This window comes from Rhinoderma darwinii, chromosome 4, assembly GCF_050947455.1.
Source record: "Rhinoderma darwinii isolate aRhiDar2 chromosome 4, aRhiDar2.hap1, whole genome shotgun sequence".
NCBI lineage: Eukaryota > Metazoa > Chordata > Amphibia > Anura > Rhinodermatidae > Rhinoderma > Rhinoderma darwinii.
The window spans coordinates 93,051,304-93,074,610 of record NC_134690.1 but is presented as its reverse complement, the minus strand read 5'-3'; the positions used below and the strand labels follow the sequence as shown (position 1 = coordinate 93,074,610).

Genomic DNA, 23,307 nt, shown 5'->3' with positions numbered 1-23,307 from the left:
GCCCCCTCTGTAGCTAGCGCCATACAGCCCCCTGTAGCTAGCGCCATACAGCCCCCCTGTAGATAACGCCATACAGCCCCTCTGTAGATAGCGCCATACAGCCCCCCTGTAGATAGCGCCATACAGCCCCCCTGTAGATAGCGCCATACAGCCCCCCTGTAGATAGCGCCATACAGCCCCCTCTGTAGATAGCGCCATACAGCCCCCCCTGTAGATATCTAGAGGGGGCTGTATGGCGCTATCTACATGGAGGCTGTATGGCGTTATCTACAGGGGGGCTGTATGGCGCTAACGCCATACAGCCTCCATGTAGATAGCGCCATACAGCCCTCTCTGTAGATAGCGCCATACAGCCCCCTCTGTAAATAGCGCCATACAGCCCCCTCTGTAGATAGCGCCATACAGCCCCCTCTGTAGATAGCGCCATACAGCCCCTTCTGTAGATAGCGCCATACAGCCCCCTCTGTAGATAGCGCCATACAGCCCCCCCTGTAGAGAACACCATACAGCCCCCACTGTAGAGAACGCCATATAGCCCTCCCTGTAGGGAACGCCATACAGCCCCCCCTGTAGGGAACGCCATACAGCCCCCCTGTAGTGAACGCCAGACAGCGTCCCCAACTCCCCAAAAAAATGCGACCTACAGTGTGTCCTACAAAAGACATGTATCCCCTATCCACAGGATAGGGGATACATGTGTGATAGTTGGCAGCAATAAGGAGAACGGGGCACCGAAAGTCCCCCGAAGTTCTCCATGACTAACCTCTGACTTCCGGCGTCTGCGCAGCTCAATAAAATTAAAATAGCGCTGGTCACGCATGCGCACAAGCGCGACCGGCGCTCCATTCATTTCTACGGAGCTGCCGACACAGACCCCGGAAGTCCGAGGTTTGTGATGGAGAACTTCAGGGGACTTTCAGTCCCCTGTTCTCCCTATCGCTGCCAGCGATCACACATGTATCCCCTATCCTGTGGATAGGGGATACATGTCTTTTGTTTAATGGCAGAGCGGGGAGATACCTCCCTGCTCTGCCGTAGTGTTCAGTGGCGTCGCGCTGATAGCGGAGCTTCCGGCCGTGGTGGGGGCCCGTGCCGGCGGGCGACACGGGCCCCCTCATGCCGCGGGCCCCGTAGCGGCTGCTACGGCGGTAGTTACGCCACTGGAGCCATGGGTTCGGTACCACCAAACCCCCATCTTCCTTTGGCCTCTGCAGGGTTTCCATACATATCTGTGGAGCACCTTTTTTCCAAATTAAATCCCTAAAGATACCAGTGAGTTTGTGAAAAATCCTCAGAGGAAGCCAGACCGGGGCCTTATGCAACAAATATAGTATCTGGGGCACGAATATCATCTTAGTAAGATTATCTCAACCCACCACACTGAGCGGAAGTTTACACCATGCTGTCGTCTTACTCTGTAGCTTAATCAATAACGGATCAATATTATTTTTTTTTTAAACTCGTTTTATTGAACTCAAAGCTTGCAATAAAGAAAACACAATATTACAGTATATCATACATCAGTAGATTAAGAAAGATTACATACCATTCAAAGCACCGCATACACAGAGCACATTTCAGGCAATTGTTCCGGGTAGCATCTCGGCAAATCAGTTGCATAACATAAGTTGATATATTTCCATATACATACATGCATAAGAAAATTGCAAAAATAATAAAGCACAGTACTCAAGGACATTATCCCAACAGATCTATCCCGCCCCACCCTCCACTGTCAGTCTGTCCATTAAGGAATGCATAGTATTTCCCGGATCTAAGGTTGCAGAGGAGGAGAGCCATCCAGCCCAAATCTTCCCAAACTTGTGGAGACATTTCCTATTATTGTAGACTACTCTCTCAAACGGAATTACATTATTAAGCAGGGATTTCCATTGTGCAAGCGAGGGAGGTCTATCCGCCATCCATCTCAAGGCTATAGCTTTCCTAGCCAGAAATAAAGTTTCTCTGAGAAATATTTGAGTATGAAATGGCCAACTCTCCTCCTGCAGCAAACCCAACAGACAAACCTCCGGGGTTTTGGGTACAGGTACCGATACAATACCAGTCAAGACATTAATTACTTTATCCCAGAAGGAGGTAATACACGCACACCCCCAAATAAGGTGTATGAAGCTTGCCCCCGGAGAGTGACATCTATGACATTCTGTATGTGGCAGCCGACCCATACGATATAAACGAGTTGGAGCAAGGTAACTTTGGTGTATTATGTACAGTTGGGACAGTCTATTATTGACAGAAGGAGAAACAAATAAGGTTAACGCGTGTCGTAATTGTAAGTATCTGAAGAATTGGGTACGATGTAAGTTATAGCGTTCCATCATCTGGGTAAACGATAATAACACATTTTCCCTATATACATCCCCAAGACATAGAATCCCATTAGACTTCCTAAACTCAGACCCTTCCAACATCTGTAGGTGCTGGAACATGTGATTGTGCCACAACGGAGTCTCCCCCTCCAAATCCCCAAAACCACATAGCAGCTTAGCTGCCTTCCAAACCTGATGTGCAAGTCTATGAAGTAGTGTTAATTTCCCTCTGAACAAAGTGGGGTTCTACAGCACATGCCACAGGACAGATTGTCCTAGCACTTGCCCCAAAGCATACTCTGAGAATGAGTCCGGGCTCAGGGTAATCCATTCCGTCAAATAGCGGAGTTGGCAACTCAGGAAGTAAATGTAAAAGTCAGGCAGTGCCAATCCACCCTTAACCTTGGGACGTAGGAGTGTGGACAGAGCAAGTTTCCTGCGAGATTTCCGACATACAAAACTAGCTACCAGTTAGTGCAACCTGTCAAAGAATGATCTTGGAATAGGACCATTAGCATGCTCCAGTAAATATAAGCCTTTCAGTAAAAGGAACAGCTTTACCAAGCTTACCCCTCCTGCCACTGATAAAGGTAAAGACTTCCTTGCTCTAAATTTCTCAATAAAGAGATTTTCTTCGTGATATATACGCCCAGATATTTAAAACTTGTAACCACGGGCAAATTATAATAAATATCTGGCCAGTCCACCTCCCACAAAGGCATCAGAGCCGACTTAGTCCAATTGATCAGGAGGCCAGAAAAAAGGCCAAAATGGTTCACAATGTCATTAGCCCTAGGAAGAGTATCATGAACATCGGACATGAAGAGAACTAGATCGTCCGCATACAGACCTATTCTGCTTTCTCTATTGCCAATTAGCACTCCCGAAATATATTATCCTGGCGAATGTGAATGGCAAGAGGTTCTATAGCCAAAGCAAATAGAAGAGGGGACAGCGGGCATCCCTGTCTAGTTCCCCTACTTTGATCAAAAAAGGCTGTACCCATACCATTCACCAAGAGATTTACCCTGGGATTCTTATATAAAATGGAAATCCATTTGGAAAACCTATATCCAAATCATGTTAACACCACTTGCAGATATCTCCACTCCACAGAGTCAAAGGCCTTGGCTGAGTCGAGTGATGCCAATGCCCAATGTTGGCACAAATCCCCCACTACCTGTGAAACCGCCTGGTCCCTGCGGATATTCCCCGAAGTGGACCTCCCGGGAATAAAGCCCGATTGATCCTCATGTATTAACAAGGTGATAATAGAATTAAGTCTATTTGCCAACATTTTTGTCAGAATTTTATAATCTAAATTGAGTAAAGAAATTGGTCCATATGACCCACACTCCATGGGATTTTTTTCAGGTTTCAGCAAAATTATAATAGTAGCTTCATATAAAGATATGGGCAAAGTACCCAATTCAAAATCCGTTTTATACATCTGAAGCAATTCGGGACCAATAATCTCCAGATATCTGGAATACACCTCTAGATGGATCCCATCAGGTCCAGGCGATTTCCCATTAGCTAAATCCTTCACAGCCATCTGCAATTCTTCTAACGTAATCGCCTCATCTAATCTATCTATATGCTCTATGGACAACTTTGGGAATGTAATCCCCTCCATATAGTCAGACAATGAATCACTCTGGCAGGTGTATAATTCAGTATAAAACCTACGAAATCTGTTTCCAATCTGTTCGGCATCACTAAGTTCTTGATGCCCCTCATCCAGAATTTTTAGAATGGCAGGAGATGACTGACTAGAGTGCACTATATGCGAAAATAATCTACTAGACTGGTTTCCCAGCTCAAAGGCATTTTGTTTAAGAAAAAATAATTTCCTATCCCCTTTTTCTTTAAGATGTAACAAGTACAATCTACCCGCCTGCTGCCATTGTAATCTAATCTTCTCAGAAGGCTCATTAACCCCTTAAGGACGCAGCCTAGTTTTGGCCTTAAGGCTCAGAGCCCATTTTTCAAATCTGACATATTTCACTTTATGTGGTAATAACGTCGGAATGCTTAGACCTATCCAAGCGATTTTGAGATTGTTTTCTCGTGACACTTTGGGCTTCATGTTCGTGGTAAAATTTGGTCGATATATTCAGTCTTTATTTGTGAAAAATTGCAAAATTTAGAGAAAATTTACAAAAAATAGCATTTTTCAGAATTTGAATGCATCTGCTTGAAAAACAGACGGTTATACCACCCAAAATAGTTACTAGTTCACATTTCCCATATGTCTACTTTAGATTGGCATCGTTTTTTGAACATTATTTTATTTTTCTTGGACGTTACAAGGCTTAGAACATAAACAGCAATTTCTCATATTCTTAAGAAAATTTCAAAAGCCTTTTTTTGAAGGTACCAGTTCAGTTCTGAAGTGGATTTGAGGGGCCTATGTATCAGAAACCCACATAAAACACCCCATTTTAAAAACTAGACCCCTCAAAGTATTCAAAACAGCATATAGAAAGTTTTTTAACCCTTCAGGCATTTCACAGGAATTAAAGCAAAGTGGAAATGAAATTTGCAAATTTAATTTTTTCTGCTGAATTTCAATTTTATAAAAAAAAATTCTGTAACAGAGAAGGTTTTACCAGAGAAATACTACTAAATATGTATTGTCCAGATTCTGCAGTTTTTAGAAATGTCCCACATGTGGCCCTACTGCGCTCGTGGACTAAAACACAAGCCCCAGAAGCAAAGAAGCACCTAGTGCATTTTGAGGCCTCTTTTTTATTAGAATATATTTTAGGCAGCATGCCAGGTTTGAAGAGGTGTTGAGGTGCCAAAACAGTAGGAATCCCCCAATAGTGACCCCATTTTAAAAACAAGACCCCTCAAAGTATTCAAAACAGCATATAGAAAGTTTTTTAACCCTTCAGGCATTTCACAGGAATTAAAGCAAAGTGGAAATGAAATTTGCAAACTTCATTTTTTCTGCTGAATTTCAATTTTATTAAATTTTTTTCTGTAACAGAGAAGGTTTTACCAGAGAAACACTACTAAATATGTATTGTCCAGATTCTGCAGTTTTTAGAAATGTCCCACATGTGGCCCTACTGCGCTCGTGGACTAAAACACAAGCCCCAGAAGCAAAGAAGCACCTAGTGCATTTTGAGGCCTCTTTTTTATTAGAATATATTTTAGGCAGCATGCCAGGTTTGAAGAGGTGTTGAGGTATCAAAACAATGGAAACCCACCAGAAGTGACCTCATTTTGGAAATTACACCCCTCAAGGAATTCATTTATGTTTTTTTTTATCATTTTGACCGCACAGTTTTTTCACAGCACCTATTTGAATTGGGCTGTGAAATGAAAAAAATGATATTTTTTCCAATAAGATGTCATTTTTGATCAAAATTTCTTATTTTCACAAGGAACAACATACCCCATTTTGTTGCCCAATTTGTCCTTAGTGCGGCAATACCCCTTTTGTGGTGATAAACTGCCGTTTGGGCCCATGGGAGGGCTCAGAAGGAAAGGAGCGCTATGTGTTTGTTGGAGTCCAGATTTTGCTGGATTGGTTTTCGGGTGCCATGTCGCATTTGCAGAGCCCCAGAGGTATCAAAGCAATGGAAACTTACCAGAAGTGACCCCATTTTGGAAACTACACCCCTCAAGGAATTCATTTATGGTTTTTGTTATCATTTTGACAGCACAGTTTTTTCACAGCACCTATTTGAATTGGGCTGTGAAATGAAAAAAATGATATTTTTTCCAATAAGATGTCATTTTTGATCAAAATTTCTTATTTTCACAAGGAACAACATACCCCATTTTGTTGCCCAATTTGTCCTTAGTGCGGCAATACCCCATTTGTGGTGATAAACTGCCCTTTGGGCCCATGGGAGGGCTCAGAAGGAAAGGACCACCATTTGGCCTACTGGAGCTTTTCTGGTGCTAAGTCATGTATGCAGAAGCCCCTGAGGTACCATTACAGTTGAAACCCCCGAGAAGTGACCCCATTCTAAAAACTACACCCCTTAAGACATTCATCTAGAGGTGTAGTGAGTATTTTGACCCCACAGGTACTGTGTAAAAGATAATGCGCAGCAGATGGTGCAGAGTGAGATTTGCAATTTTATATATATATATATGGCATGTCAGTGTCCGATATAGTGTGCCCAGCATGCGCCACCGGAGATCTACACCCCTTAAATTGTAATGTGGGTTCTCCTGGGTACGGCAATACGCTACATGTGGCTGTTATCAGCTGCCTGGGCATACGGCAGGGCTCAGAAGGGAAAGATGAGGGGGGTAAGCTGTGCGGAGTGCATCAGGGTAAATTAAAAATCAAGGGATGTATGATACATTTTAAAACAATCTTTTATACAGAGCTCTGGTTTTTCGGGACACGTGTCACATTGGTATATTGTGACTTTCCTTATCCCCCTCTTATAGCAGACTCTGCACCTCTTTTGACTCTTTCCCTTTCCACCGGTTTGGGGAACTTCTCCTGGAAAGTGTTGCCCTGGTACGATGCGTGTGGCCTCGCATCCAGAAGTACTGGGTGCCCCCCCTTCCTGGTCCCTAAAGATTAGATCTTGAAATTCCAGGAAAGTTCCCCTCTGTCCTGCACATCGACGTAGCACGTACGCATTGTACAAAGCCATCTGTATGATGTGCCCGGCCAGCTTCTTATACCACACCGCATGGCGCTGTAGGGCTTCAGGACTTGATTTGACAAGTCCATCCCTCCCATGTACCTATTGTAGTCCAGGATGCAGTCTGGTTTGGGGGTGGCCTTTCCTTCATATATCCTAAATCTGTAGGTATACCCTGATGCACTCTCGCAGCTTATACATCTTCACGCCATACCTTGCCCTCTTACCCGGCAGGTACTGGCGGAATTGAACCCTCCCTTTAAAATGTACCAGGGACTCATCAATAGAAATACACTTCTCGGGGGTGTATGCTTGGGAAAACCGGGCACTGAAACGGTCTAATAGGGGTCTCCGTTTATACAAACGGTCAAAACTGGGGTCATCTCGGGGTGGGCACGGCTCATTATCAGTATAATGTAAGAAGCGAAGTATTACCTCATTTATTTATTTTTTTAGGTTCCAGTTCAGTTCTGAAGTTGCTTTGAGGGGCCCATATATTAGAAACCCCTATTAAACACCCCATTTTCGAAACTAGACCCCTCAAAGTATTCACAACAGCATTTAGAAAGTTTATGAACCCTTTAGGTGTTTCACAGAAATTTAGAGCAAAGTAGAGGTGAAATTTACTTTTTTTTTTTGTCAGAAAATCCTCTTTATACCATTTTTTTATAACACAAAAGGATTTATCAGAGAAACGCAACTTAATACGTATTGCCCAGATTCTGCAGTTTTGAAAAATATCCCACATGTGGCCCTCGGGCGGTAATGACTGAAGCACCGGCCTCCGAAGCAAAGGAGCACCTAGTGGATTTTGAGCCCTCTTTTTTATTAGGCACCATGTCCGGTTTGAAGAGGTCTTGTGGTGCCAAAACATTGGAAACCCCCCAAAAGTGACCCCAATTTGGAAACTAGACCCCTTGAGGAATCCATTGTAGTTTTCTTGGGGTGCATGCGGCTTTTTGATCAGTTTTTATTCTATTTTTAGGTGGCGTGGTGACTAAAAAACAGCAATTCTACTATTGTTTTTTTATTCTTTTTTTTTTACAGCGTTCACCGTGCGCTATAAATGACATATTCACTTTATTCTGCGTGGCGATACGATTACGGCGATACCAGATGTTTATAGTTTTTTTTTACGTCTTATGGCGTTTGCACAATAAAATACGTTTTGTAAACAATCATTCACTTTTTGTGTTTCCTTATTCTAAGAGCCATAACGTTTTTATTTTTCTATCAATAAAGCCGTGCGAGGACTTATTTTTTGCGTAACGAACTGTAGTTTCGATCAGTACCATTTTTCGGTACATGCGACTTTTTGATCTCTTTTTATTCCATTTTTTGGGAGGTGAAGTGACCAAACAATTGTGATTGTGGTACGGTTTATTATTTTATTTTTTTACGGCGTTCACCGTGCGGGATAAATAACAAAATAATTTTGTAGTTCAGGCCGTTACGGACGCGGCGATACCAATTATGTATAGTTTATTTGTTTGTTTATATATTTTTATTAATAATAAATGACTGATAAGGGAAAAAGGGGGATTTTTACTTTTATTACTTTTAAAACTTTTATTTTCTTATTTTTACACAACTTTTTTTAACTTTTTTTTTACTTTATTACTTTGTCCCACTAGGGGACTTGAGGGCAGGAGGCCCTGATCGCTATTCTAATACACTGCACTACATGCGTAGTGCAGTGTATTAGAACTGTCAGCTACTCACTGACAGCAAGCATAGTGGGTCCTGACGTTGTCAGGACCCACTAGGCTTCCGTCTATGGCATAGCCGGACGCCATTGTTTGGTGTCCGGTTGCCATAGTCACCATCGCCGGCCGCTATCGTGTAGCAGGCCGGCGATGGCGGATTAACCCCTAAGAAGCCGCGATCGCTATTGAAGTCGGCTTCTGAGGGGTTAATCGGCGGGGGAGCTCCGCGATCGGTCCCGGCACATTGAGCAGTGATAGTCTGCTGTCGGAAACAGCAGCTATCACAGCTCATGAACGCGCCCCGCGCGAACGGCGCCGTGTTTACTCCATGACATACTATTATGTCATGGAGCGCGAACGATGCACTTACCATGACATAATAGTATGTCCTGGAGCGTTAAGGGGTTAATAAAAGCCCTTTCCATGCCTTTACAGGATGCTGCCAGTCCGTCTTCCTCAGCTCGCAATGTTTTTTTAATTAATGAAATTGTGGACTTCAGACACCCCCTCAAATATGCCTTAAACGTATCCCACTTAAGTAGAGTATTAGTCTCCCCACAATGAATGTCAAAAAATTGGGTCAACTGATCGGGAATGCGATCATTGGAGCCAATTAAAGATAACCAAAATGGGTGTACTCTCCAATTCAGTTTACTGGCTTGCTGGTCATATAAGTGAAATATTGCCTGTAGGGGTGCATGATCCGAAACACTAGACGGGGCATAGTCAATGTCAGATACCCTAGGGCACAAAGACAGTGAGCCAAACATATAATCAATTCTGGATAATGCACCTCTAGAAGGAGTAAACCGTGAGCATTCTAAAGATTGGGGATGTCTCAGTCTCCACAACTCCACCCATCCCATCTCGTCCACCAGCTTCTGCAGGTTCGAAGATGAGGTCAGCTCCATAGCACCACTCTGGGATACAAACTTATCAAGAGCTGGGTTCAGTAAAATATTAAAATCTCCCATACAGAGAACTTTAGCCTCGGGATAGTTAGAAGCAAAATTAACCGCTAGCTGTATAAGCGACAGATTCGCCGGAGGTGGATTATATAGCCCTATGATCACAAAAGACACACAATTAATATAGGCATGTACAAAAACATATCTACCCTCTGGATCTACCATTGTCCGAGTCGCACTCCACCTCACTGCCGAATGAACTAGTAGGGAAACTCTGAGAGAATAGGGCGTGGGCCAGGAATGCTCTGTCCATTGAACCCATGTTTTTTTCAATCTATTAACAGTGTCGGAAGTCATATGGGTCTCCTGGAGGCATAAGATGTGTGACCAAAACTCCCTCACATGTGCAAATACCGCAATTCTCTTACGGGGAGTACCCATGCCCCTAATATTCCACGACACCACTTTCAGTTCAGCCATGAAGACACACCCACATAAGTACTAACAAAATCATCCGCACATACCCTGTTCATTGCAAATATGGCAGCAAGTAATAATGTACGACATTCACATTGCGTTAAGCATGTAGCAAGCATTTTAACCTTCGTCCAACAGAACATAACTATCCCCCGCAGGGGTTTCCATGAGAGGGGTCCCCTCCCATGTGTAAACATATCATTAACCCTTAGAGGTATGGTTGTAACTTGTGTACCATGGCTTATGGTTACGGGGTATCTGTGCATACAATTGAAGATGTTAAATGCCAGTTACACAGAAATAAAACAGCAACATAAGTTTCCCCCGCTATCACACATCAGACCTCTTCACAGGTTAGACAGGAGAGACAGTACAGTATAGAAGATGGGAATGCAGCATCCGCCAGGTGACAGGACTGTAATGATCCAAGCAATAAAATGTCAAGACGAGAGTAATCTTCCATCCCGCTCAGCTAGGAATTACATGGCCGTCATATCTGTACATGTGCGAACACGGCAGAGTCTGCAAATGTTAGGTAGCCATTGTTAATCATGTGAGCCTCCTGATCGCGTAGTTAGCCACTCCTCAGCTTCCCTTGGGTCCCCAAAGAAAACTGCCTTCCCGCCATCATTTATACGGAGGCGAGCCGGATAAGCCATCGATTAAGAGATGTTTAGGTCCCGCATATTCCTTTTCACAGAAATAAATGTTGCATGTTTCTTTCTGCAGTTCAGCCGAAAAATCAGGGAACAACACTCGAGAATTCTCATATTGAATATTTGGTTGCTTCCGAGCCATCTGCAATATCAAATCCCGGTCCTTCCAGTTGAGTAGACGCGCCAATCAAGGTCGTAGTGGTAAGCCGGGCTGAGGTGGTCGCGCCGGCACTCTGTGCGCACGTTCCGCCGCAAATGCCACTGAGAAGTGTGCCTCAGGGAAGGTGGTCCGGAACCATTGCTCAATAAATGCGCCAGGCGTAGCTCCTTCCACTCGTTCCGGGAGAACAATAATTCTGACATTATTTCTATGCGAACGATTTTCCAAATCATCGCATTTCTGTTGCCACAGTTCATTTTTGCCTCCACCACCGACAATCTAGCAGGAATGCGAACATTAGCATAATCAATGGCGGAAATACGATGTTCCGTCTTCTTCATCCTCTCTCTGAGTTTCTGTACATCATGGCGGAGCAAGCCAAGATCCCCCCTCACCTCCTCTATCTTCCCAGTCAGTGAGGTAGTAGACATATTTATAGCCTGCAGCAGTTGTCCGTATACCTGTTGCAGAGTCAATTCAGGACCAGGCTCCGTCTCCTCAAGCTGACTCGTGTGAGCACTCTGACCGCGTGGTTGTCTGGAGCATTGTGCTGGAGAGGCTGCGGCACCATTTTGGGTGCTGTCCCTGGTGAAATCTTTCAGTTTCTCCGCGGCTGATGACCATATCGTGGGACCCATCGGTGCCATGTCTCAGAAGCACTCCCGTGAGCAGGCAAGAGGTCTGTCTCAGGATTATAGGCAGGATAACGTGTATAGCGGGTTACCCGTCGGAGCCTCTCACTCTGCACGTCTGCTCATGTTGCCAGCAGGCCACGCCCCCCGGATCAATATTTAGAGACTCAAAATCCATAACTCTGTCACTAACATGGATACTGAAATATTTAAATCTGGAGACTTTTTTCAGTTGCCCTGTTTCTCCCGCCACACCAGGGGATTGTGGTCCCACCAATAAAAGGGAGGATTTTCGTCCAATTAATAGTTAAGCCTGACAAAAACCCTAAATTATCAATTATATGCATAACATTTCGTAAGGAAACGGGCCAGTGTCTTAAGAAGGGGAGCATGTCATCCGCATAAAGAGTGATTTTTTTCATGTACCCTTTCATAACATAATCCCCTAACTGCATCAGCTTGACGAATGGCAGCCGCTAGTGGCTCTGTAGCCAACGCAAATAACAGGGGTGATAAGGGACATCCCTGTCTCGTTCATCGGAACAGTGGCAATGAGGTTGAGAGCAGACCATGAGCTTGAACCCGGGCTTTAGGTGCAGCATACATTAGTTTCTCCCAAGAGATAAAGCCGCAACCAAATCCAAGATATTTTAAAGTAGACCATAAGTACTTCGACTCCACGCTGTCAAAGGCCTTTGCTGCGTCCAAAGAGGCCACCGCCCTGGCTTCCCCTGCAACCTGTGGCAACTGGAGTTTCACAATTAATCTGCGCAAGTTTACAGCCGTTGACATATTGGGCATAAAGCCCGCTTGATCCTGATGCACTACCTTTGTGACCACCTTAGAGAGTCTATTGGCCAGAATTTTAGCAAGTATTTTCACATCAATTGTCAGGAGCGAAATAGGCCTATAGGCAATCGGACGTCTTTATCAGATTTGGGTATCACATCGATAATGGCATCATTCATCGAGTCAGGCAGCCAACCAGTTTCCAGGGCCGACTGATACACCTGGAGTCATTTTGCCATCAGTGGTTGAGTATATGATTTAAACACCTCGGCCGGTAATCCATCCGTACCAGGGGACTTCGCATTAGCCATAGAGGCCCGTGCTTCCTCCACTTCCTCTGAAGTCAGGGGCGAGTTCAGGAGTGTCGCATCCTCTGGAGACAAGGATGGAAGGAAAAGATTCTTAAAAAAAACATCCAACTCCCCTTTGGAGGGGGCAGTCCTAGACTCATATAAAGATGCATAAAAAAACTCTTAACACTTCTAGAATATGTTGGGAGTGGTTTACCAGATTCCCTGCACCAGAGTATAATTGCCTAATATAGGAAGTCTCCTGTTGAGCCCTAGAGATCACTGCCAGTAAATGACCCGCTTTCTCCCCCTCTTCGAATGCCCCTTTCCACTTTAGCTCAGTCACCATTATAGAACTCCCATAGACCTGAATGAAGAGAAAGCCGTCTACATGTCACCTGGCGGAATCGGGGTAAAAAGGCCCCCATTCCCAAGATAGGTGGAGGTCCCAGAGATAGAACTAGCACCGTTCAGACATTCATGGCCTATCCTGTGGATGTGCTCTAACAGTCTACAGCAACCTCTTAAATATAATTAATTTCATGATTACTCAAACAGATTATTAATAGTCAACTCAAAATAATTAGTTATGTTCATACGTGGCAGATTTGATGCTGGAATTTCTGTGACTGAAAATCCATTCCATACGGAAAATCTGAATGAGGTTGTTTCTGTAGCATGTGCACCGATATTTATATATATAAATCCGATTTATTTAAATCCAGATGTATGGAACAGTTGAAAAAAGTGTTGAGACAAATCTGCCACGTCTGAATAACCGATTCTGTGCACCAAATCCCCATAACTAATGACATCCTCTAATGTAATATATAATCAGAGATCACATATAATGCCATTGTGTTTACTGATCCATAATCTCTACAAGATGACTAGTGATTCCTACTAAGGCAATTTAATGTTCAGCTACAAAGTTATAAGATTACTGCTAAACTATCATGTCTCATGATTACTGACATCTTCTCTTTGGCAAAAAAATTCTAAAACTATTACTTCTGTTACGATATTCTAAAGATCAACAACTTTACTTATCAACCATAATATTAAAATTCCTACTGCGTCCATCAGGCTTGTATAATACCCATCATGTCAACCCACCTTATTCTGCAATCTCTGCACCAACTGGGCCTGTCGCTGCTGCCCCTCCTGGTAGGCAGATAATTTGCGTTTATACGCCATCTCCTCCTCCTGAAACCGATGTCTTAAATCTAGAATAGCTTCACTTCCTGCGGATCTTTGTGTGTGACGCTGCTCCAGCTGTAATGTGGTAAATAAAATATAAACATCAGATTTTGAATGTTGAAAAAAAATAAAAAATAGTATGCAGCCTCCAGTTAACATTTTAGGAAAGTAACTATGGGTGCTGTATAATGTCTGCACGGCTGCCACACTAACTAAGATTATTGAAACTATACGTCATAGCAGCGCCACAGTCTAGTATATTATACAGCACTTATCATACAGTGCCTATTATGGCAGCGCTACAGTCCAGTATATTGTACAGCACTTATCATACAGTGCCTAATATGGCAGCGCTACAGTCCAGTATATTGTACAGCACTTATCATACAGTGCCTATTATGGCAGCGCTACAGTCCAGTATATTGTACAGCACTTATCATACAGTGCCTATTATGGCAGCGCTACAGTCCAGTATAGTGTACAGCACTTATCATACAGTGCCTATTATAGCAGCTCTACAGTCCAGTATATTGTATAGCACTTATCATACAGTGCCTATTATGGCAGCACTACAGTCCAGTATATTGTACAGCACTTATCATACAGTGCCTAATATGGCAGCACTACAGTCCAGTATATTGTACAGCACTTATCATACAGTGCCTATTATAGCAGCACTACAGTCCAGTATATTATACAGCACTTATCATACAGTGCCTAATATGGCAGCACTACAGTCCAGTATATTGTACAGCACTTATTATACAGTGCCTATTATGGCAGCGCTACAGTCCAGTATATTATACAGCACTTATCATACAGTGCCTAATATGGCAGCACTACAGTCCAGTATATTGTACAGCACTTATTATACAGTGCCTATTATGGCAGCGCTACAGTCCAGTATATTATACAGCACTTATCATACAGTGCCTAATATGGCAGCACTACAGTCCAGTATATTGTACAGCACTTAACATACAGTGCCTATTACAGCAGCACTACAGTCCAGTATATTGTACAGCACTTATCATACAGTGCCTAATATGGCAGCACTACAGTCCAGTATATTGTACAGCACTTAACATACAGTGCCTATTATAGCAGCACTACAGTCCAGTATATTGTACAGCACTTATCATACAGTGCCTATTATGGCAGCGCTACAGTCCAGTATATATTTTTTTTAAATATCCTTTTTATTGTCAATTTTCACATTTTCTTACAAACATTTCACGTAAAAGTTACATCATGAGTGCGCAGCACTCAACTGTCATTGAATTAACTTTGAATTAAATTCAACATAACATAACATATAAACATGGCATAAGTGTCGATCTTCATATGGACCGAAAACATGACTTCCCCCAACCCCGACACGACTTAGGTCATCAATGAGTATCTACTTATCATTTATCCCCCAACTAGTTCAAAGTTGCAACCCCCCTAAAGTGCCTGCCAAGAGCTGTGTGCAGTACCACTTTGTGTGCTGGAAAGGCTTAACAATTTCCGCTATTTCGGCTGCTGTACATTGCGATTCTATGAATATTTGCCACTTATCAAATAGCTTCTTGGTTCCCGTTTCCTTCCGCCTTTCCACCTCCACCCTTTCAAGAACTAATAACTGTTTCAGCCGTGACACAATCAGTTCTAACCCCGGCGTGTCTGCCTCCAACCATTTACTCAGCAGGCATCTCAAGGCTACCAGTAAAATCGTGTGCACCAGCGCTGGAGGTGATCTCACTCCTCGAGCACCCTCTTCCTCTGGCGGCCGCGCCTGATGGAATAGTAGCGCTTGAGGCGTCAGTGGGAGGTTCGCTTTCCAATGATCCTCAATATATTTTTGTACCATCCCCCAAAATCGTTTCGTATGTACGCACCCCCACACTCCATGCCATAAATTCGTCAGAGGTGTATTGCATTTTGGGCAACACGTAATGCGGTCAGGGAAGGATTGTGAAGGCAGAATATTAAAGCCATATATAGCGGAATGCATCAACTTAAAATAGGTTTCCCTCCAGCTGTCATTTATAACACTCTTCCGTACCGTCTCCCAACCCCCCAGTATGATCTCTCCTATACCTGGATCTTGGGTCCACCGTTCCCAGATTCTGAAACTAACCCTTGATTGCGGACGAACAAAACCATCTCTCAGTGCTCTATACAACCCAGAAATGGTCTCCCGCCCAGTTGTTGGACCTATGACCTCATCTAGAGTGTGCGAGGTAGCTTCCTTACTCAAATCCCTGAGCCTGGAGGTGCAAAATGCTCGTACCTGAAGTATTTGTAAAAAATTGACCCTACCTTCTATGGGTCTGAGTTTAGTGGTAATTTCCTCCCCAGTTAACCACCTCCTTTCCTCTATGTGCATAAGATCCCCTGCGTTGTCAATGCCTACCATCCCCCATGAGGCAAATCCATCCCCCTTGCCTACTCCCGGTAAAAATTCCGGGTGTCTGCTCAACGGCATATATTTCGATACCAGGTGAGGTAACCCAAACTGCTTACGTACCACTTTCCAAGCTAGGACTGTATCTCTCAATACAATGGAGGTTTTGAGACGGCACGGAAGAGAAGCAACTCTACAATGTAACAAAGCTTTCAGGTTCCAGGGTGAGGCATACTCCCCCTCCAGATCTAAGTTGGAATAATTGCTCGTTTCGTGAAGCCAATCTACTACATGACGAAAAAGACAGGCCACGTTATAACCCCTGACATTCGGAAAGTTCACACCCCCTTCTTGTTTGCCCATCATGAGCTTGGTAAGTGCGATGCGAGGCCTTTTTCCTGCCCATATAAATTTAGTGAATGAGGCCGTCAGTTTAGAGACATCCACATGCTTCAACAAGAGAGGGATTGTTTGGAAGGGGTATAGCAATCTGGGGAAGCTAACCATCTTAATCAGGTGGCACCTTCCCAGGAGGGACAACGGCAATTGGCCCCATCTAGTGAGTTCCGCTTGTATTTTTTTAATTAACGGGGGATAATTTAGGCCATACAGGGTGTCCGGCACCCTCCCTATTCTGATACCCAGATAAGTAATGCAATGTTCAACTGGGGATATCCCACACCCCAAGGATTGCCAAAAGGTTTTAGGCAATGGCCTGCCCAACTCCAGCAGTTCGCTTTTAGCTAGGTTGACTTTATATCCCGAGCATTGCCCAAATTCCTGCAAAAATTGAAAAACCGTCCTTAAATGTTCTTGAGGATTTGACATAAAAAGTATAACGTCATCAGCAAACAGGGCTAACTTCACTGCCTGAGACCCTACTTGAATGCCTCTGAACATATCCGATTCCTCCAGAAATCTAGCCATAGGTTCCAATGCGAGATTGAATAACAGGGGCGACAGGGGACAACCCTGTCGTGTTCCTTTATGTAATTGGAAGGGATCCGACAGGAACCCTGAGGAGTGAACACGTGCCTGCGGGTTATTGTAGACTCCCCTCAGGAAGACCCGGAAGTCTCCCTGAACGTTCATTTTGTCCAGCACCATCCCCAGCCATGCCCATTGTATGTTATCAAAGGCTTTCTCTGCGTCTAACGCTAATAGTGCCGGCCTGGTACCTGGCTGGGGACCGTGCCTGACTGTTTCTAGCACCGTCAACACTTTGTGTAGATTCGTCACTGCTGCCCTGCCCTTTACAAATCCTACTTGGGATTTTCCCACCAGTGTGGGTAGATACATAGCCAGCCGATTGGCCAAAATTTTTGTGAGCAATTTCTGATCTTGGTCTATCAGTGAAATGGGACGGTACGACCCCGGGTCAAGAGGATTCTTCCCCTTCTTGGGTAACACCTTTATATGCGCTACTTTGGCCTCTGCTGGTAAAGCACCCGTCCTTAGTAAAATATTATAGTATGCCACCAAGGTAGGGCTGATTTCTTCTCTCAGAGATTTAAAAAACTCTCCTGTGAATCCATCTGGACCCGGGGCCTTTCCGTTAGATAAGGTCTTAATGGCGCTCCGAACTTCCTCTAATGTAATCTCTGCGCTCAAGTGACCGTTCTGCTCCTGAGTGAGCCCTGGCAGCTTCACCTTCTCCAAAAATTCCCTCCCTTTTTGGAGATCTATGGGTGTCTCTGAGTAAAGGGCTTGGTAGTATTTACTTAATATGGTGTTGATTTTTTTTGGGTCTGAGGTAGAAGTTCCATTAGATTCGTTAAGTGTTGAAATGTGTGACGGTGCATACCTCCCCTTCGCTAATCGCGCTAATAATTTGCCCGCTTTATTGCCGAAACGCATTAGATCGGCATCAAATTGGGACCGGTAAATACTCTCTCTTTTGTCTAACCACTGATCAAACTGTCGCTTGGCTTCCCTCCATTTCTCCCCCAATGGCGGTGATGGAGAATGTAGAAATGCTGTGTATGCACACCGTAATCTGTCGCTCGCTGCCTTGTATCCTTCGGTCGTTTTGCGTTTAAGATTAGACATAAATTGCATAACTTTCCCCCTTATTACCACTTTGGCTGTACGCCAATACAATGACGGTTCCGAACGATGCGATACATTATCCCCATCAAATTCCATCCACCACCCCTTAAGCTTCTGTATAAAGCCCTCATCCTTTGCCAGAAAGGCGGGAAACCTCCAGATAAAATCCGTTCCTCTAGCTACTGTGTCGGCCAAGGTAATGGTAACCGGGGCATGGTCCGAAATAACTAGATCTTCAATCGCCGCTTCACGTAATCGTCGCGATAATGCATCATTAACTAGCAAGTAATCAATACGCGACCATGACTGATGAACATGGGAGAAATGTGTATATTCCCGCGCATCTGGGTGTAGACTCCTCCACGCATCTATTAGGGCCGTGTGTCTTAAAAATTCGGGCAAGATCATATCTCTATTTCTCTGCGAACTAGTCCCTGCGCTCCTATCTTCCCTTGAAGACCTCACAGTGTTAAGGTCTTCCCCCAGAATCAAAAACCTAGTGCGATCCTGCTGGAGTTGGGTTTCCAAATGACCAAAAAAACCTGCGTTAATCGTATTTGGGCCATACACATTATGAATACTGATAGTTTCCCCTGCATGCTCCATCACTAGATGGATCCAACGGCCCTCGTCATCCCGTTCCTGGGACACCAGCGTAAACGCAAAATTTTTATGTATCAAAATGATAACTCCCGCCTTACCCTCCCTTGCCGACGAGCCAAAAACCTGACCCACCCAGAATTTTTGCAAATACTTAAACTCTGGCTCGGTAAGGTGAGTTTCCTGTAATAGGGCCACATCTGGGTGCAATCGCTTCATGTGTCGCAAAAGTTTGGTCCGTTTCTGTGGGGATCTCAGCCCTTTAACGTTCCAAGAGACTATTTTCATGTTATTGGGCCGTGCATAAGATGAGCTAAAATGCCTAAAAGTCGTGATAGGTTCGGGGAGTCAGATCCGCCTTTTTCCAAGAGCCATGTATAAACATTAATAACATAACCAAAACCCGGCTTATAAACCAGAACCAAACTCCATGTCAAGGCCATCCGGCCTTTATCTAACACCACCATAAAATCACCTACGGCAAGGGTTATCAGCCCCTTAATACCCATTGGTGTAAGTGACTTCACTTTTTTCTGTTGTGTCAAAACACGCCCCTCCCTCCCCTCCCCCCCAGACCTGCATATATGTCTCCTTCAATGAGGAAGCAGCACCTGCCCTTACCACCTCATTACCCCTTTGTCGCCTGTGCACACATTTATACATTCTCATACCGTCGGTTTAACAACCTAGAGTCCGTTTGGATTATATCCTCACATAAATCTTGTTTCGCCTCTAGGTTTCCCTGCCTCCTTTTCCCAGATCTCCTACCGCAACTTCCCCCAGTATGCCATCTGTGGCAGATATAACTAATCCCTTGCGTAGGGGAGGCATTGTATCATTCCCGGTCGATCCCGCCCACAAGGAAAAATCTCAGAACCTGATCTAACTCCCTCACTAATCTCCTGTAGCGAGAATGCAGGGAAATATCAAAAATGCATACATTTCAACATTGTAACATTATAACATTAGGTCAGCTGTTGACAGGTACAGAGTGCCGTATAAGACCGCCAAATATCGCCCTCAAAACTTTCAAATTATCTGCAAACTTATCTGTAGCCGGTCGGAATCTGCAATTGGTCTACAGCGTCCACAAAATCATCATCACATCAGCTTAAATAAAATGGTGTTGAAAAGAACTTCGTCCGTCAATCAGGAGACGTAGATCGGGTGCGGTCCCGCGTTCGCCTCTGCGGCTTCGGAGAGTTCCCTCCATTTCCGGCTCGACCCCCCCGGGATCTTCCTGGTGTGGGCATTAAAGCTTCTGCCCAGGTTCGCTCCATATTTTGTCGGTTCCGTTTGGCTTCTCTTGACTTGCGATTTGGACTGTATGCTGGACTGTGACGCTCCTCTTCTTGCTGGGGTCTGTGCCTGCAAAGCTCTGTAAGTGCGTCCTCCGCTTCCTGTGGCGTGGTGAAAACCTTGTTCCGCCCGTTCTCTTGAAACACCGGTAAGATGGCTGGGTACTGCAGGTTAAAGCGTATTTTCGCTTGGAACAGCGCGGTGCAGATCTTGCTGAAGGCCCGCCTTCGTTTTGCAACCTCCGCAGAGAAATCCTCAAAAAGTAGCACTTTCATGCCCATTATTTCCAAAGGACGCGATCTGCTGCGGAAAGCTTTCATGAGTGCCACCTTGTTATTGTAATCCAACAGCTTAAAGATTACTTGTCTGGGACGAAGCGAACTGTGGTCATCTGTTGCTGGGAGGTTTCTGGGGTCCGGCCCCACTCTGTGCGCCCTCTCCACCCGGCAGGGACGGGGAAGACCTAAAGCTGCTGGCAATGTCCTCTCACATAGTCGCTGTAAATCAGAAGATATCACCGCTTCCTTCAGCCCCACCAGTCGCAGGTTGCTCCTCCTGGAGCGGTTCTCCAGATCCTCCACCTTGTCCCCCAACTGCGTAGTAACAGACAGCACCCCTTTCAGTTTGGATTGCAGACGCTCATTTTCATCCTCCAGCAGCGTCATACGCTGTTCTAACTCATCAGCTCTGGTAATGACTTGTGCCAGCTCTGCCTGCACGCGGTTTAGGGAATCTTGCACCGTTTTTTCCAGCGCCTTTTGCAGTTCTGGGGCTATCTGTTTGGCTACTTCCCGGGCCAGGGTTACATAATCAATGGCTGCAGGATGAGAGGACATTATGTGTTCTGCCGGGCTTGAAAGCTGGGACTGATGGTGTTGCAGCTCATCTTCCTGTGTGTATAGCAGGGTCGCAGTGGCGGGAAGCGCCGCCATCTTACCTCCCTTTACCACGGCCGCGGCTGAATCTTCCATGGCTGGTTTCTGCGCGCTTCTGAGGAGGTACCTGTCCATACAGGCACCACCGGGTATGTTTCCGTGCGCAGGGCTGGTGGCTTCACCGCTGATTGTCGTCGCCGAAGCGACTATTGCGATCAAACAGGCTGGACGGGAGCGGGAGCTCAGTCACTCGCGTCCTGCATCGCCAGCGCCGGAACCGGAAGTCCCAGTCCAGTATATTATACACCACTTATCATACAGTGCCCATTATGGCAGCACTACAGTCCAGTATATTATACAGCACTTATCATACAGTGCCTATTATAGCAGCGCTACAGTCCAGTATATTATACAGAACTTATCATACAGTGCCTATTATGGCAGCACTACAGTCCAGTATATTGTACGGCACTTATCATACAGTGCCTATTATAGCAGCACTACAGTCCAGTATATTGTACAGCACTTATTATACAGTGCCCATTATGGCAGCACTACAGTCCAGTATATTGTACAGCACTTATCATACAGTGCCTATTATGGCAGCACTACAGTCCAGTATATTATGTAGAACTTATCATACAGTGCCTATTATGGCAGCGCTACAGTCCAGTATATTATGTAGAACTTATCATACAGTGCCTATTATGGCAGCGCTACAGTCCATTATATTATACAGCACTTTTCATACAGTGCCTAATATGGCAGCACTACAGTCCATTATATTATACAGCACTTATCATACAGTGCCTATTATGGCAGCTCTACAGTCCAGTATATTGTACAGCACTTATCATACAGTGCCTAATATGGCAGCGCTACAGTCTAGTATATTGTACAGCACTTATCATACAGTGCCTATTACGGCAGCGCTACAGTTCAGTATATTGTACAGCACTTATCATACAGTGCCTATTATGGCAGCACTACAGTCCAGTAAATTGTACAGCACTTATCATACAGTGCCTATTATAGCAGCACTACAGTCTAGTATATTATACAGCACTTATCATACAGTGCCTATTATAGAAGCACTACAGTCCAATATATTGTACAGCACTTATCATACAGTGCCTATTATGGCAGCGCTACAGTCCAGTATATTGTACAGCACTTATCATACAGTGCCTATTATAGCAGCACTACAGTCCAGTATATTGTACAGCACTTATTATACAGTGCCCATTATGGCAGCACTACAGTCCAGTATATTGTACAGCACTTATCATACAGTGCCTATTATGGCAGCGCTACAGTCCAGTATATTGTACAGCACTTATCATACAGTGCCTATTATGGCAGCACTACAGGCCAGTATATTATAATCAATATATGCACTCCAAAAGCATTTGTACTAAGGGCTGGGCACGGTTCACAACAGAAGCGTCCCCCCATAATTTACCATATAGGCAGCTCCATATTGTATACCAAAACACACAAAAGAAAGACGAGCTTATAGCCAGATTATATATAAAAAGTAGAATTTATTTAACACATATGACAAACAAAGTTTTTAAAATTGAACAAAAGGACAAGACCCTAGTATGAACATAGGAGCAATTACTGACACTTGCAAAATATTGTATATAGGTATATGGGCTATAAGTCATATATAAACCCAAAATGGACAGGCTACCCTATTTCATAGTTAGTGAACCATATATATGTATGTTCAGTCAGTAGTAGAATAGGAAAAAAGGGGGAGACTGGTGATGGAGTAAAGTGCTAGTGCATCAAAGTGCTGTTTGAATCAAACAGCAATAGCTTACCCATAACAGCAAGGAAAGGTAGTAGTCAGTGCTCGCTCCTACACATGAACCACAACGCGCGTTTCGCTAAAGGTGCTTCCTCAGGGGAGATGTGTGTATATTATGTAGGACTTATCATACAGTGCTTATTATGGCAGCGCTACGGTGTAGTATATTTTACAGCACTTATCATACAGTGCCTAATACGGCAGCATTGCAGTCTAGTATATTACCCAGCACTTCTCAAATACTACCCAAAAACAACTATATTTTTTGAAGAGTCACACACACTACCCATAATATTTATTCCTATGATAGCTATGCTTGCCTTGCCACAATAAGCAAGCACAGGGTCTGACTGGTCCACCGCTGACTTTGGAACTAATCACTTCTCACTAGGGTCTATTCCTTGAGTTGATTGATAAATGACCTACTAAACCTTATTAATGATATGTCCTGTGTGTACAATGATTGCAACAAAAATCACATGCAATTAAAAGAGGATGTGTACATGTTC

At 44.3% G+C, this 23,307-nt stretch overlaps 1 protein-coding gene across 2 annotated transcripts in view; it reads right to left on the bottom strand.

The window, feature by feature from the left end:
• CROCC2 (ciliary rootlet coiled-coil, rootletin family member 2) overlaps window positions 1–23,307 on the bottom strand; it is a 149,254-nt gene that overhangs the window by 67,568 nt on the left and 58,379 nt on the right. For both annotated transcript variants that reach the window (XM_075861357.1, XM_075861358.1), the window contains exon 4: window positions 13,687–13,845. In XM_075861357.1, coding sequence (XP_075717472.1) covers window positions 13,687–13,845 — 159 coding nt within the window. The remainder of the gene's footprint in view (window positions 1–13,686; window positions 13,846–23,307) is intronic.